Source organism: Doryrhamphus excisus, linkage group LG3 (genome assembly GCF_037039965.1).
Source record: "Doryrhamphus excisus strain RoL-2023G ecotype Guam linkage group LG3, RoL_Dexc_Guam_v1.1, whole genome shotgun sequence".
NCBI classification, from domain to species: Eukaryota; Metazoa; Chordata; class Actinopteri; order Syngnathiformes; family Syngnathidae; genus Doryrhamphus; species Doryrhamphus excisus.
The window spans coordinates 21,804,816-21,820,615 of NC_136359.1; the positions used below are offsets into that span (position 1 = coordinate 21,804,816).

A 15,800-nucleotide genomic window follows, 5' to 3' on the forward strand; every position below is an offset into this window, starting at 1 on the left:
ACAGAAGTGTTTGGAAGCATTGTGGACTTCTGATAAAAGCGGCATGCATGTTAATTCATCAAATTAATTGACTTCTTACAACCCAACTGTTATGCTAGCATTTCCCAAATTTACATTGGCAATGTTTTGAATGGGATAAAAAAAACAAACCACACAAAGTTGAGACACATGCTCTCACAATTACGCCGAATTGTAATATGTCCTTTAGGTTTTAGTTGCGGATAGTTATTTCGCAAACGATAATTATTTGTGGGGATTTACAATGAATTCCATGCCTCAGTGAAAGTAGACATAGAAACCTTTTGAACGAAGTTATGCTGTGGTCTGACTTACTTTCTGTGCAGCGCATCCCATCAAGAAGAGTAGACACGCTGTCATGAAAACATGCGTCCCTAGCGAGGAAATATAAGTCATTTTCTTCTAATTGTCTCTGTTAATGCGACGCACGGTGAAGCGTGTCCACTTCCCTCTCATTCACCTGAAGTGTCGGGAGCGCGCTTCCATCGTTCATGTCGCCGATACTGGACCTGGTGATTCAATCCCCCTCCCATGTGCATAGTTATAAAATGTTAACAATATATTGTATGGTTATTCTTATAAATCACACAGTATACAATATATGTATACATTGCATCCCGAACGAATTGCATGCAGAAAGTTTTTGTTTTTTAATTCATGTGTTCACGTGTTCATTCTTAGTAGCTCCGCTAGGTGGTGCCCGTGCATGCAGAAATACAGTATACTTTTGTGATAAAGATGCGGGTTATAAAATTTAATGTAATTTTTCTGTACCAAGAATGCTGCACATTGACGTAGTCTTTCAAGGTTAAATTTAGTTTATTTTCACTCCTGTGGTCATATTAATGTTTTTTTTATTTCGCCTAGATATGCCATTAATTCCTCATTAATTCCTGTATGTATATGTACAGGTATGTGTATATATACATACATATAAGTATAATATATGTTAGTATATATTAGTATATATTAATATATTTTAATAACACAAGCATTCCTGTACGTAAGGTATTTATTTACTTATTTATTTTGAAGAAAACACACTGACACTCATCTAGAAGGAATTATGTTTTCAGTCACAGTTTCCAGACGGACGCTTAAGGGACGGAACGCAAACAGCCACGTAGTAAAAGGCGAAGCTGTTCTGGTGAGCCTTTAGAAAAATTTTGATGCCTCGAAGCAATTTGTCATTTCATAATTACTGCCCTGGTATTTAAAACGTGTCAAACTAGATACTCTCATTTTCAGGCTTTTGTAAATATATCCTAAACACGGCCTTCCGGCTGTTTTAGCTACTTGCGTTAGCAACTTTGATGCTAGCTTGACAGATTCCCCCTTCGTAAACATACAGTACAGCTAGCTAACACCATTTACTAGATACGTGGGCTAATACGTACCTGTAAATTTAGCATTTGGTGTCGCTAACAGCGTTTTCGCTACATTACATACAATACGTATTTTTTGCGGTTGTTGTTTCGCGTGACACAAACCCATTAATCAATTTTGTTAACTACTACTAGTAGTAGTTTCAGTGCATAACTTTGTTGTTTAAAGGATGAGCATTGCATTGAACATTGCATGTTTCTGTGGTTCAGACAACAGCAAAGCTAGTCTTTATTTCTTACTGTTCTTACTCTTTGTTGCGTTGAACCTACTACTTGGTTTTCAATCTCACTACACCTAGTTAATCTAAACGAACGCAGTAATAGGTATTGAACTGTTAAACCTGAATTGCATTATTATGTTCTTGAGGTATGTTACATTCTGTATTTACTAGCCAACAATGTGTCTTGTCAACTTTACTCCTTTATTGATTTTTAAAATTAATTGTTACTGTTGAAAAGGCTACCTACAAAATGTAAAACTGTACACATTCAACAAATACTGACTCAACTGCAGTGACACGGAGAATTTAAGGATTTAATAAGCTGCCACTTTCTACTCCTCAGACATGCTGAATTATTTAACCATAAACAATGTGATACGTAGCAATGTAACCTTTTTAGGCATGTTCAAAATAAACTATCTGAGCTTTGTTTGTGTCATCCATGCATGTGTTAAGCTTGCTGTTTTGTGTTTTTAGGGCTGTTTTCCGGTTCCTGGAAGCAGTTCACCTGCTGCTGAGTATGGTGTTCCAATGAGGATCCAGCCATATTATCGTTTTTGGTTACATTACAGCAATGGATATTGAGAAATAATCCACTGTTCAAATGGAGGTGAATGCTGAACAGTCCAGAGAGGCTGTAGTCTGCAACCTGGAAAGTGAAAAGCAACAAGGGCTTGACGGCATTCCAAATGCAAACAAGAGTATACACAATGGTGAGTGCAGATTCTTCCTTGATGGAATAATAAACTAATAATAGTTATTGTTTGTCTTCACACACACCAAAATCTGCGATGATGTGTATGAGTATGATACTGAAAGGACTTACATTTTTTTGATCAATTACATTTTTTTTTGGTGTTCCACTTGCGTATGGTGAAAAGTTGCTCAGCCAGTTTGCCAACACACATCACAGTACCTTTGCATTCTCCAACAGTGTAATGCCAGCGATGACTCACTGTCACATCCCTTGGGGCTATTTCAGGTTCTGTCAGCTCAGATGTGATGCCAAATGGAGAAGAACTGTCAGAGGGCATTGGTTTTGCTGGGAGCTCCCATATTAATGGGTCCGTGTCTCCGCCAGCACTACCGCAGAGCACAAGCTCCCCAGGCAACTCCCAAACTCAAGAGGCCACCGCAGGTGTGACTGCTTATCCGCCCATGATGCTTGAACCTGAGCAGGCCGCTGCTGAGGTCACAGTTCACAGGGGTGATGCATTGCAGTCACTCAGACTCAGTATGCCTATGCAGGAGACTGAATTGTGTAAGCATACATTTAAGTGTAAGCATATAGCGTGAATGCCCCCCATGTGCCACCCCCCTGTTGAAGCCCATTTTGCTGGAAATCTTTGTTATTCAAAACTAACACATGTATTACCTCTTCTGTGCTTGTTCTCTGGGTACATAGTCAGGGAAAATGACTTTTGTGCAGCATCCATAGGAATTTCATGGCTTGATTAGAAGGTGCTTGATTTGCAATGGTGTTTCACTTTGTTACTGTCGTCTGAAATAAATCTCTCAACTGTCACGTGGTGCTGGAATAGTGACGTGAATTGCAGTACTTATTTTTATGTATATATATTTTTTTACTAACGAAGTTTCAAGCTTTGAAATAACACGCTTGATGCAAGCTGAACCATTGCATTAGGAACTCAGAATATCCACACGATATTCTGAGTTCACGAGTTGCAGTTATGGTGACATTTTTCTTTCAGAAGGCTGAATAATGTTCTTGCTCTATAGCCAACCAGAAGCCTTCGTTGGAGATGGAAAATGAGGAGAAGATTCGTCTGGAGGCTCGCCGGCGCCTTGAAGAGCAACTTAAACAGTACAGAGTGCAAAGACAGAAGGAGAGGGTGAGTTGATAGTCGTTTTCAATGTGTCATTGTTATCACACCCATTTTTACATCCATCTTTCATGTATTTGTGAATGGTTTTCAGTAAGTAGGTAATGAAGAGATTCAAAATAGAGAGTACATATAGTCTGGTGGTTAGGTTAGGATAGGTCCTATCCTAAGAAAAAAATGTTTTTGCTTTTAACTAATATAACACACATATGTGGAACATGTTGATAAAATAAATGTAATGAAAGTCAGTATTTCAATTTTTGAGTGTATTAACCTATTGCCGGGTTGCATAAGACGTCCGGTTGCAGTCATCATGGGCTGAAGCACACAGGGGCAAACAAGGGTGGTCTTAGCAAGACATTAAGTTAACTAGTAGTGAAAATGACGCCCACATACATTAATTTGGTGAAAGTTATGTTAGTCCATCATAACAAAATTAACGTTCAAGGAACAACCAAAAATGCAGAAAGTAAAAGTTTATGTAAGCGCAAAAAAAAGATTTATAATGAACTCATCTTCGACAAGAAATAGAGGCAAAATATTTGCTTGCCGTCTACAAAATCAGAACTTTTGCAAAGCATTGCATTACAGATCTACTAAACAAAATCTACTAAACATTCAAGCAAATCTTCAAACCATTAAAGTAGCTCCAGACGATGAATTACAGATGCCAGCAAAATATTTGAGAAGAATACAGAAAAAGTTAAAAGCAAATTTCTTATATTTCAAAGAGTTTGTCTTTGTAGTGTATTGATCCACTCCATCACAGTCAGATTTCTTTTTGATAAAATCGGCTTGTATAGTTACCTCTAAAATGTTCGGTCACCTAAAGTCCAAAGTCTGTGCAGTGGGTGGTCACTGAACAGTGTGATAAGTCGACTATTTTTTTGTGTGTAGGACTCATTCATTGGGCATACTTCCCACTTTAGCGAATGTGTAGCAGTTAATTCCATAGTTTCTTCAAGGTTGGCAGATCTGTATTGATATTGTGCAAGGTGGTGGTTTTCATTAATAACAGATAGGGGAACTAATCCCATTAATTATATGACACGTCTAAATTGGTCGAGTCTGCGTACCTCTCAACTTTGTGCACAGAATGGCCATTGTGAGTGCAACCTTGCAGTGTACTCTAGGCATAGCAACTTAAAACCAACTAGCATATTACTAAAATAACAAATTGTTCTTTTTTTAGTCTCACCGCAGCACTCCAAAAAGCAGACCATCCAGTACTCTGGATCCAGAGCTAATGCTGCATCCTGAGGCTCTTCCCAGAGCCAGTGCAGTTGCTATGACCAAGGAGTATTCTTTCCTGAGGACGAGTGTGCCTCGTGGTCCCAAACTGGGAAGCTTAGGAATTCCAACCCCCAAGGAGAAGAAATCCAAATCCCCCCGCACAAGCAAGATTCACTCCTTGGCTGACTACAAGTCTTCAGAAAATTATGGTGAGGGCGGAGGTGGAGTACAGACCGCAGACAACACCATGAGCTCCATCCAGTCCACCATCAGCTCTGTAGCCACCCTGTCAGAGGTCAGTGTGATGTCAGAAACCATCACCTGTGAAGGAGAAGGACAGGCCAAAGCTTCTTTGCAGGTCGGGGACAATGTCTCTGAGATTGATGGAAGTGAATTAGAAGCGAGGCCAGGGAATGATGGTAATGATAGCGACAGCTCATCATACAGCAGCATGTCAACTCGGGGAACATATGCAATGCTCTCTGCTGCTATGGACAGACATCAGGGGCCTTACACAGTTGAGGGACGGGAAATTGCTCCAGAGGCCATGGGTCAATTTCCCTCCCTGCAGGAAGTCTTGCAGGCGGCTAGTGATGAGCAGCACCTTCTGGACGGAGAGCAAGAAGGCTCTGTAGAACCACGCAGTCGCCGAGACAGCTTTTCCAGCAGGTATTTATTCATGTGTGGCAGGACTGAGACAATATAATTTATTAGTTATTCATTACTTTAACAAATATTGATGACATTTTTCAGTGTCTCGTTAGAGAGTTCTGTGATGGGACATGATGAAATGCTCCATGTGCTGAAAGAAAAAATGAGACTTGAGGGCCAACTGGAATCTTTGTCATCTGAAGCCAACCAGGTTAGTATGAGGCCAAACAAACAGTAAGAGGAAAGTGTGCCAGAGTGTGTTACTGCTCTATTATATGAATTATAATCTTTCTTCATTAGTGTTACATTGAGTCGTTGTCGAGAGTCATAATGACTTAGAAAGGCTGAATAATTTGGAATAAACTCTTATGATCTTGTCCTGGCCACTAGGCTCTCAAGGAGAAGATGGAGCTGCAGGCCCAGCTTGCCACAGTGAATGCTCAGTTGCAGGCTCAGAAGGCTGAGTCTCAGGACAGCCAGGAGAAGCACAGAGTCCTTATGACAGAAGTGGGCACACTGCGGCAGAGCTCTAGCCAGTTAGAGAGGGCAATGGTGGAACTCCAGGGCAATTTAGAGAGCAAAAATGCCAGCCTGGCATCTCTGAGCAATGACCTGAAGGTAGCTGAAGACCAGTACAACAGGCTGATGGGGAAGGTGGAAGAAATGCAAGAAACTCTCACATCAAGGGATAGTACAGGTGAGACCTCAGCCAACACAGAATAAAACAATTAAGGTTATTTATAATGATTGCTCTATTTTTTCCCAGATAATTCCATTAATTTAGATTACCTGTGTCATAAGTGTTCTCAACTTGTCTTTAGGAAGATTCTTACCCAACACACTGATTCCCAGCATTTAATGGGAACATAGGCTGCAGATCTATGACAACCTGCTGTCTTGGAAAAACACTATTGCCTCACTCACACAAAGGATGATGTCACAAAGATCACCCGCTCATTTATGCTAATGCAGCATCATGGGGGTTCAATATATGTCAATTTATGTTACATTTTAGTTTCACTTGTCTCAAGGTCATCCAGATTTCCAGTCCAGTCTAAGGTGTAGTGTGCCTTTTCTCCCAGAGTCAACTTGAATATGTCACTGCTCACCACAACAGGATAAGCGGTAGAAAATGGATGGCATTATCAGATATATGGCGTAAACCTTTCACTTACTTTTTGTGCATTTAGCCTGCCACCTTAAAAGTGCAGCCCCTTTTTGGACACCAAAAATCTTTTATTGTAATACAGGGGTCACCAACGCGGTGCCCGCAGGCACCAGGTAGTAGACCCTCACCCCACTCCTTCATGACCACATGAAGCACATGCAAGCCTGCTGCTTTTCATTCAGGTTTTTACTTTAGTGTGAGAACAAAAGAAATACATTCTGAAACACAAAATGAGTGGTGGATATCAGCATTTTGTAAATGTTCTGGTAAAGTAAGCATATTTGGTTTGTTTGCGCTAAAATAAGATGTGAAAATATAACAAAAATGAGTAGCTCTTGGCCAGTTTTCATTTTGCAAAGGTAGCTCTCACAACAACAAAAAAAACACTGTTGTGATTCATATTACATATTTATTGTTAAATTGTATAGTCCAGGAAATGCGACTACAGATGGGTGGTCTTCAGAACCAGCTTCAGCAGGTCCAGCTGGAGCGCAATACCCTACAGAGCCGACTGAAAACCTCCCAGGCAGAGATTGACTCACTCCAGCAGGTCAGGCAGTGGTACCAACAGCAGCTCGCCATGGCTCAGGAAGCACGAGTACGATTGCAAAGTGAAATGGCAAACATGCAGGTAAGATGGACATTTCTTTTTACGATTTACATCAGACAAACGTTCCCAGTACATATGTATATGAAACATTTTTTTTTCATTTCTAGGCAGGAAAAATGACCCAGATTGGTGTTCTTGAACATCTGAAGCTGGAGAATGTGACTCTGTCCCACCAACTCTCTGAGACCCAACACCGTTCTATCAAGGAAAAAGAGCGTATTGCTGTTCAGCTGCAGAGCATTGAGGTACTGTTTTCCGTACATCTGTTTGTTGAATATTTCAACAGAGACAGTAGCGTATAAAAAAAAAAACTTTGTAGATTTATGGCAAAAAACATTTCATACTCTGAATAATGTAGAATTTTCAGATCAATTATTTCAAATGAAAATGTATATTTTACAAGGACCTTTTTACTGTCAATCTTATAGGCAGACATGATGACCCAGGAAGCCGCTTACAAGCAGATCCAGGATGCTAAGAACATAGTTGAAGATGACCTGCAGCAGAAACTAGAAGAGTTTGAGGAAGAAAGAGAACGCTTAATAAAACTGGCCAACACAGCCAGCAACCTGGAAATGGAACTAGAACAGGTAGGGATTGTTCATTTTTGTCATTTGAGGGATTAAGACACATGCAGATGATGCCACGGAGGTGAGAGATGAGTGGAGCTGTCATATTCAAAAAATTTTATTTGGAGGAACCATTTATTTTGGGGGGCGAGGCATTCGTTTGGTTGGTTAAGATTACACTTGGCTGTGTTAAACCTTCTCACGCCTTCTCTCCTCCCTCTTTGCCATTTGTGCCTGTGGGAGGGATGGAGGTGTGGGTGCGTCTTGCTGCGCTGGACTGCGTCACTCACAAAATCGCAAAGTGCGCTGGCCACACCCCGTTGGCGCGTCGCTGGGCAGGCGCCTGGTCTACGAAAATGGAGCCCGATGTGTTTAAATAATATATATATTTTTTTTGTTTCCCTCAGATGAAGTTGAACCTTTCTCAGAAGGACATTCAGCTGCAGTCTCTCCAGAGAGAACATCTGGAGCTGATGCAACAGCTGACCACCACTCAGGAGAACTTGCATACCAAAGAACAGTCAATCAACCAGCTCGAGGCTCGGTACCTCGAGCTGGAAGCCCAGCTGGCTGAGCTGCAGGCAGAGACCAATAGCAAGGATGACAACATCCAGTACCTGCAGAACGAGAAGATTGTTCTAGAGGTGGCTTTGCAAGCGGCCAGAGCCGACAAGAGCCAACTTGATGAGAGTGCTGAACGACTAGGAGAGGGCGTTCTGGTGGCTTCGGATGTCTTAGATCAACTCAAACAGGAAGTTCAGGTCAAATCCAATCAGGTGCGAAACAAATGTCAGCTGCACATCAAGTTACTATAGAAATACAGATACATTGCCAATGAATTAATAGAAGTTCCTTGTTAAATGTATTTAATTTTACAATAGATTTCAATTTCTCTCATTACTGTTCCACTGCATTGTTTTAGATGAGTAATGATGTGTATTTGCTTTGTTATAGATTGAAACGCTAAAACAAGAAAATAGTTCCCTGAAGAAACAAGCTCAGAAACTAAAGGAACAGTTCCAACAACAAAAGGTAACACATCAGCATTACAAAGTTAATGGAAGCTGCCAGTTGGAAGTGCAATATTTTCCCTTTACATAATATTCTTGGCAGAACCTCCCAATACTGATGCTGTCGTGGGAGGATGTATTGTAGAACCAAATGGCTGTCTACTCTCTAATGAACAGAGTGTTGATTGATCCGCCTTACTGGATGGAGAAATGGTGGCTGCTGCTTAGTTTCCATTGAAAAGCTCTATAAAGTGGGAGTGATTTGACAGTAATTCTAAGGCTTCAGTTTATTCAAGCTGTTTGCTTTCATACATGGCATTTTCATGATTGGAGGCCACAAACACATTTTATTCTGATTCAACATGGTTGTGGAAGCATGACTGATGAAGTGGTTTATATTAAAGGGTATATTCTAATTTTCTAAATTTCACAGGTGATGGTGGAAGCCTACCGCCGGGATGCCAGTTCCAAAGAACAATTAATCAGTGAGCTCAAGTCTACTAAAAAGCGTCTTTTGGCAGAAGTAAAGGACCTTAAACAAGCGGTAATGGATGCTGAGGGTGAGAAGCAGAAGGCCGAGTTGGAGCAGGCCCGGCTGCAGAAAGAAGTGCTCAGAGTCCAGGAGCATATGAATAACATGGAACTGCATTTGCAAGACATTCAAAGAGAACGAGACCAGCTTGAAACACAGATCCAGGTAATTACAGCAGAAGTCCTTTTCAATTTTGTCGGTATTTGTTAAGTTGATGCTGATGATTTAAGTACAGTAGATGATACATAAAGTGAAATTTGAACCCCTTTTCACAGGATTTACGTTCATGCCTACCAGACAATGTCAAAAATCCGGTAGTAATTGATACAACTATTAAAAATGTTTTTAACATGCGGCTTGCTCCTCTCTCTCTCTCAAAACCCTCCTACCAGCTTGATGTTGATCTTACATATTTATAAATTACTACCAACCTAGGGTGAATGACGTGTTTTCCTTGAAGAAAACATTTTTGGAGAAAAAAATATTGACCAAAAATTCATTAATTTGCGGGGATCCATTGTATTGATATTTTTCCCTCTCAGTCTTTACAGTTTGATCAGAGTCAGCTGGTGGCAGTGACACAAGAGAATGATGTTCTGAGAAAACAAGTGGAGAAAATGGAAGCAGAAGCCAAAAAGTAAGTTGTCGTCTTCATCAAGATTTCTTACATGTGAAGGACTGCCAATTCATTTCTTTGGCACATGATGAGTACCATATGTATTATGAAATAATGTCATTGCTTACATTGTGTCTGTGCTTATGAGCCAGATTTGTGACATCACAAATCCTTTTGAAAGACAATCTCAGTTCAATCTGAGACCTATGAAACCTACATGTACACTGAGCACAAATATTCTATGTCTTCAATATAATCAACATCTTGTTATGATGTATTTTTAACCTTATTTTTTATTATTTGTTTGAAACAGAGCCATCTCAGAACAGAAGGTTCGGATGAAGCGGCTGGGGACAGATTTGACCAGTGCTCAGAAGGAGATGAAGGTCAAACACAAGGCCTATGAGAATGCTGTGGGAATCCTAAGTAGGAGACTGCAAGAGGCCGTGACTGACAAGGAGGCGGCTGAGACAGAGCTGGTTAAGCTCAAAGCCCAGTTGTCGGATGGAGGAAACAACCAAGTCCTGCAGGTATAATCCAGAAATCATCAATCTTAAGCGCAATTTGCAATATTCAAACAACTGATCTTTTGAGATTTTCTTTCCATATACATTACCCCACCTGTTCTAAAATGAAATTAGTCATTTTAATTATTCTACAGTATGTATCTCATACACATGGGTGTACTGGGTATCATGAAAAGTTTTGAATACAACAACAACATTTACACTGTAAGAATGCTACTGTAACCACATTTCTAAATGACTTACTGCACTTAATCACGTCATCATAAATTTACAGGCGGCCTTGCATTGAGTTGTAGGCTCTATTTCTGATGTTTTAAAATACCGGTAATGACAATAAAAAAAAAACACCTGGCTTAATTTGTCACTCAGGCGAAGATTGAAGCTCTTCAGACGGAGTTGCAGGCTGTGACTAAAAGCAAGACAATGTTAGAGAAGGAGCTACAGGAAGTCATTAACCTCACTTCCACAGAATTGGAAGATTATCAGGAGAAGGTACTGGAACTGGAAGACGAGGTGAGCTATCAGATATTGTATCACTCAACACTTTGCTGTCTATTTCCATATTTGTATGATTAAATGTTATAATAATGTTATGTATTATCATTTCTTCAAAGCTTCAAGAGTCACGATGCTTCAAGAAGCGCATTCGAAAACTAGAAGATGCCAACAAGAAGCTAGCACTTGAGCTAGAACATGAAAAAGGAAAATTGGCTGGACTGACACAGTCTCACGGTGCACTGCGAGAACATGCCAATATCTTGGAATCTGCTTTAGCTCGGCGAGAGGCTGATCTTGTACAGCTCAACTTGCAGGTAAAGGAAATTGAAACGTGTTTTATCAAATGAAATTGAATGAAACAGTCTTGTCAAAACCATGAATAGAATTTTCTTTTTCCACACCCCCAATTTAGATGAAAAACCGATTTGTACATACAGTATATAATCCGCACCTTTCTATAAACCGCACATGTCCACATCATAAAGTTACATATTGTGGCATGCACAAGTCCTTGAGGACCAGGCAACCAATTTGACAGGGGCCAATCATGAGCAATGAAAAAAACTGAGAATGAGCTTATCAACAACCCTTTGGGAGTTGCAGCAGGTCATTACTCAATATAACAGTGTGACTCATTTGTCCTACAAATAACACTAAACTCATCACACGGCAGCTTAACATTCAAACGGTATATCTAATATAATAAATTACATATAATAAACTGTTTTCATCATTGCCCATAATGCATTTTTTCTGAGCAAAGCATTTCATTGGAGTAGAAGCTGGATGATTAGATGAATGGTGGGTGGATGGATGGAAGTCCACCAGATGATTGGCTCCTGTCAAAGAGCGACCCGCTCCTCATTTTTAATACTCATCTTCCTTCAGGTTCAAGCTGTTCTTAAGCGCAAAGAAGAAGAGGATCAACAAATGAAACAGGTGGTGCAAACTCTACAGCTTGCCTTGGAAAAAGAGAAAACCAAAGTTAAAGATCTTAAAGAACAGGTACTCTCAGTAGCTCTCAGTCCAACAGTAGTTGCCTTTTTTAACTAATTCAAAATAAAAACTTGACAAAGATTTTAATTTTATGTAGTTGGTTTTGGACAGCTTTTTGGTGCCTAATGATGTACTGCATCTTTCAGGTAGCAGTAGCAAAGGCTGAAGCAGCCCACAATCGGAGACACTACAGGGCAGCCATGTTGGAGCTGTCTGAGATCAAGAAAGACCTGCAGGCCAAAGAGGACTTGGTCAAAGCTCTGCAACATGAAGCCCACAATCTACAGTACGCATAAAGAATACAGATGCATATGCAAATAATAAATACTGCTTTTGTTGGAAAAGTAGAGTGTAGATATCCTGTATTCATCGATTAGGGTCTCAGGAACTGTTTTTTTTACATACTTTTTTTATAAAGGCAATGTGCTGGAAAATAAATCTCAAGCATGGCTATTTGCATTTATACATTAAATCTTTAATATAATGTTATCACTAGCATTCTCCATGTAAACTGGTTGATTTTTTTATTACCTTAGCTCATTTAGCTCATTTTTTAAACCTATTTATCATCTGATATATCTACTGTACAGATCTCAGGATGAGAAGCATGCCCGGGAGATCTCTAGCTTTCAAGAAGAGCTGGCTGAGGCCCATTCCCAGCTCCAGATCCTTCAGAAACAACTAGATGAAGAAATGTCAAAACAGCCCCTCACTAATCAAGAAGTAAGGAGTTTAATTATTTTCTAGTGGAGACTGTAATGAAAATGCAACATGTAAAAATATATATAATATGTAATATTATTAATAATAATGTCATGATAAATATAATAAATAAGTCAAAGTCTAACATGGACTGCCTTCACAGGTTGAAGACCTGAAGTGGGAGGTCGAACAGAGGCAAAGGGAGATTGAGGCTCAGAAGCAGCAGTTGGAGATGATAGGGCAGTGCCACCACAGAGAGCTGGACAATTTGCAGACAGCTTTGCAGGCCAGTATTCATTTTCACAAAAACATCAAATAACGTAAATGATGTGCTCCTTTTTCAAATAAGTCTATTTATCCTCTTCTTTTTCACAGAACATCAAGGTTGAGTTGGAAACAGTCCAGGAGGAGCTGAGTGGTACACGGAAGGACAAGTTTATGCTCCAAGCAAAAGTGGGTGAGCTGAGGAACAGCATGAAGACGGTCCTGCTACAGAACCAGCAACTCAAGCAGGACCTCAAACAAAACCGTCTAAAGAAGGTGATGCATCGATTTGCTTGACTTGACCTGTGACATTTTAGATTGATAGATGTTTTCAGCAACCAAACAACAATCTAAAAGTGTGGTTCTTAATATACTACTTGCAGGAACTCCAATTCCGAATACACAACATAAACTTTTCTTTTTAATTTTGTTGAAAAACACATAATTTATTGATAGAAAATCAATTTCATTTGTCCCACATTGGTAAAGCTTGATTCATACGGAAAGCAGTCAGACACAAACAACATTCTTGAGATGTTCTATGTATGCGGTGAAATCAGCTTGATATTTACACTCTTACTGGCGCATCACAAACCAACAGCAGCTTATCAACCCAAATGCCTGCATTATTGACCGTGCAACCAAAAGTAACACATTAAGTAGCACATGTTGAAGATACGATGTGACTGCACCATACGGATGATGCTGGTTACACACTTGCACACTTGTATATGTGCAAAAGAATACTATTTTGTGCTAATTTATAATCTGCAATGCACGCTGGGACGCCCATACGCACACTTTGCCTATATGAAAGTTGCCCAGCATACCTTGTGGGTTATACATGAAATTATATTGTTTTGAAAAGCAGGGCTCTACTGTATCCATTCATTGATTACTATATCTAAAAACACAGTACGTGCAATTGAAACTTTGTGGTGGTGTTCTAGCATTTCACACTGGTTGCTGCCAAGCTGCAGTATCCATATATTGATTTCCCTAAGAATGATCAACATAGCTCATGCAATTATGGTATCGGAACAGCAACGAATGGAGTTGAAAAATGAGGGGAACCCCTCCAACCCTGTGACGCCGGTCAAGATCCCAGACTGCCCAGTGCCTGCTTCACTGCTCGATGAGTTGCTAAAACCTTCAACATCGGTTAACAAGGAGCCCCTCAACAACTTGCACAACTGTTTACGGCAGCTCAAGTAAGATGCGCTCGCGCTTGATTCATATTGCCTCCGTATGCAATAGAAGACAGCTTTCCCAAGTCTATTCTGCATGTGCAATGATTGTATTTTTTTTTTTTTGTCAGGGAGGAGATGGACAGCCTCCAAAAGCAGATGGAAGAGCACACAGTAACAGTGCATGAGTCAATGAGCTCATGGCCAAACACAGAGGAAGGACTGACTCAACTGGGGCTTCAAAACAACATCTCTGATGCATCACGATCACTACACAACATGGTGATGGAAAATAATAATGAGGTGGATCACCCACAGTCATGAAAACACTTTTCTCAGGCTATGATGACAGTGGAGTTTTATCCACCAAGCCATTGTTAGCCCTTTATTCCATTTCCCTTTTATTAACAATTGCTGCCAACATTTGGCATTCTCATTTATTTTAGGGTAAAACATTATCTGTCATAGCTTTATTTTCCATTCTGACAATTGTTTATATTTGTTTGTCCCCTTTTCAAATGTATTTATTTATTACGAGTAAATGAATTACAACAACCTTCCCCTAGATAAACCCTGATATTTTGGTTGAACTTACAACAATGATTCGGTTATCACTTGAAATTATTCTTCTCCTAATAATTTGTAATTATTAACTGACAATATTTGAAAGAGATGTGGTAAGTCAGCGTAATTGGCTGGGAACTGTTCTTCCATTTCTTTGTGCCTGTACATGGCTGATGTCATTCCTCTCGGATTTAACTAACACGTGTAAGCAGCTGGTGATGGAACATTATTGCACGTTGTCATATAACCATGCACACTTATTACCATTTTTGTTGCCTTTTGTTAAAATGCAGTGGGTCCTCTTCATGTTTGTAACCATTACTCAGTTATGTATGGTGTGTTTTTTCTGGCATGGACTGCAGTAATTTGTTTGTGGGGGAAAAAAAGCCTTAAGCATTTTTTAGCATACTGTAATGGTTGAATGAGCATACTAATTTGTGTAAGATGTAAAATATATTGTGTGAAAATATGCATGAATGGGCAACATTAACTGACAGCTTGCCAGTTGATCCACACAACTCAAATGGAAGTTGCCCAATGCAAAGTTGTTACTACTTACATACATTTTCATTTGTTATGTGTGGTACAAGGTGATAAATGACTACTGTTATCAAATTCTAAACTTACTTTATATAGTTTAATGATGGCTGCTGGGATAAGTTAATAGTTTCCAGAGGTTAATATATATATTTTCTTCAATCAGTGTAAATGAATCATTGTTTATTGGTGTAAAGAGGAAACATTGCAAGCTATCAAATAGAAATTTGGTATTTCTGGTGAGGTTGTGTGTTCCAATTCAGCAAAAGAATGGAGCTTCTTTCTGCAGTTGCCGGGAAGGGAATTTAAACGTTTAAACCCTGAACTGTACAACGATTATCTATTTCAAAAGGGAATGGCTTCAAATGTGTTCAACAACAACAATATTCATCTGCGTTACGAAACTGAAACTTGTCATTGTCATGTTAAGTTTTCTTTTTTCCAATGATTAAAATGGACTGATGTTGAAATATCTAATTGTTTGAAATGTACTTGTATTTCCTTTAACTGTTTGAAGTAACTACTGTAGAACTATATCAGTAAGTACTTTACCAAAAAGTAATCGAATTAGTAACCCGACTACTCCTTCATAAATACAATTAGTTATCAGGGAACGTCATTTTTGGAAAACCGCGTTGGTAGTAGAACATCCGATGTCCGTGAATGCA

The 15,800-nt window shown here is 39.6% G+C and overlaps 2 protein-coding genes across 4 annotated transcripts in view; one reads left to right on the forward strand and one right to left on the reverse strand.

Moving 5' to 3' along the window:
- Positions 1-478, reverse strand: part of LOC131128316 (uncharacterized) — a 35,609-nt gene extending 35,131 nt beyond the window's left edge. The window contains exon 1 of the mRNA XM_058071039.2: positions 334-478. Within this exon, the coding sequence (XP_057927022.2) occupies positions 334-414 (81 nt within the window). The 5' untranslated portion in view covers positions 415-478. The remainder of the gene's footprint in view (positions 1-333) is intronic.
- A 589-nt stretch (positions 479-1,067) lies between these two features.
- golga3 (golgin A3) lies at positions 1,068-15,621 on the forward strand. 3 transcript variants are annotated; one of them, XM_058071062.2, is made up of 24 exons: positions 1,068-1,165; positions 2,102-2,337; positions 2,607-2,885; positions 3,365-3,477; positions 4,661-5,370; positions 5,455-5,563; positions 5,743-6,049; positions 6,949-7,151; positions 7,238-7,375; positions 7,559-7,720; positions 8,107-8,475; positions 8,654-8,731; positions 9,143-9,406; positions 9,784-9,878; positions 10,171-10,387; positions 10,754-10,897; positions 10,999-11,196; positions 11,771-11,887; positions 12,025-12,164; positions 12,469-12,601; positions 12,744-12,866; positions 12,956-13,120; positions 13,889-14,055; positions 14,163-15,621. In XM_058071062.2, the coding sequence occupies exons 2-24, from the start codon at positions 2,229-2,231 to the stop codon at positions 14,353-14,355; spliced, it is 4,533 nt and encodes a 1,510-aa protein (XP_057927045.2). In that variant the 5' UTR covers positions 1,068-1,165; positions 2,102-2,228; the 3' UTR covers positions 14,356-15,621. The 3 variants fall into 3 exon arrangements, with proteins under 3 accessions (XP_057927045.2, XP_057927046.2, XP_057927047.2); XM_058071063.2 differs by having other exon boundaries at positions 2,607-2,762; XM_058071064.2 differs by lacking the exon at positions 2,607-2,885.
- Positions 15,622-15,800: the final 179 nt, after the last annotated feature.

Excerpts from the sequence above, each read along its gene's own strand:
- golga3 (XM_058071062.2), top strand. The coding sequence starts at position 2,229 with ATGGAGGTGAATGCTGAACAGTCCAGAGAGGCTGTAGTCTGCAACCTG. Across the intron at positions 5,564-5,742 it reads TGTCATCTGAAGCCAACCAG|GCTCTCAAGGAGAAGATGGA; the intron begins GTTAGTATGAGG and ends CCTGGCCACTAG. Across the intron at positions 9,407-9,783 it reads AGCTTGAAACACAGATCCAG|TCTTTACAGTTTGATCAGAG; the intron begins GTAATTACAGCA and ends TTTCCCTCTCAG.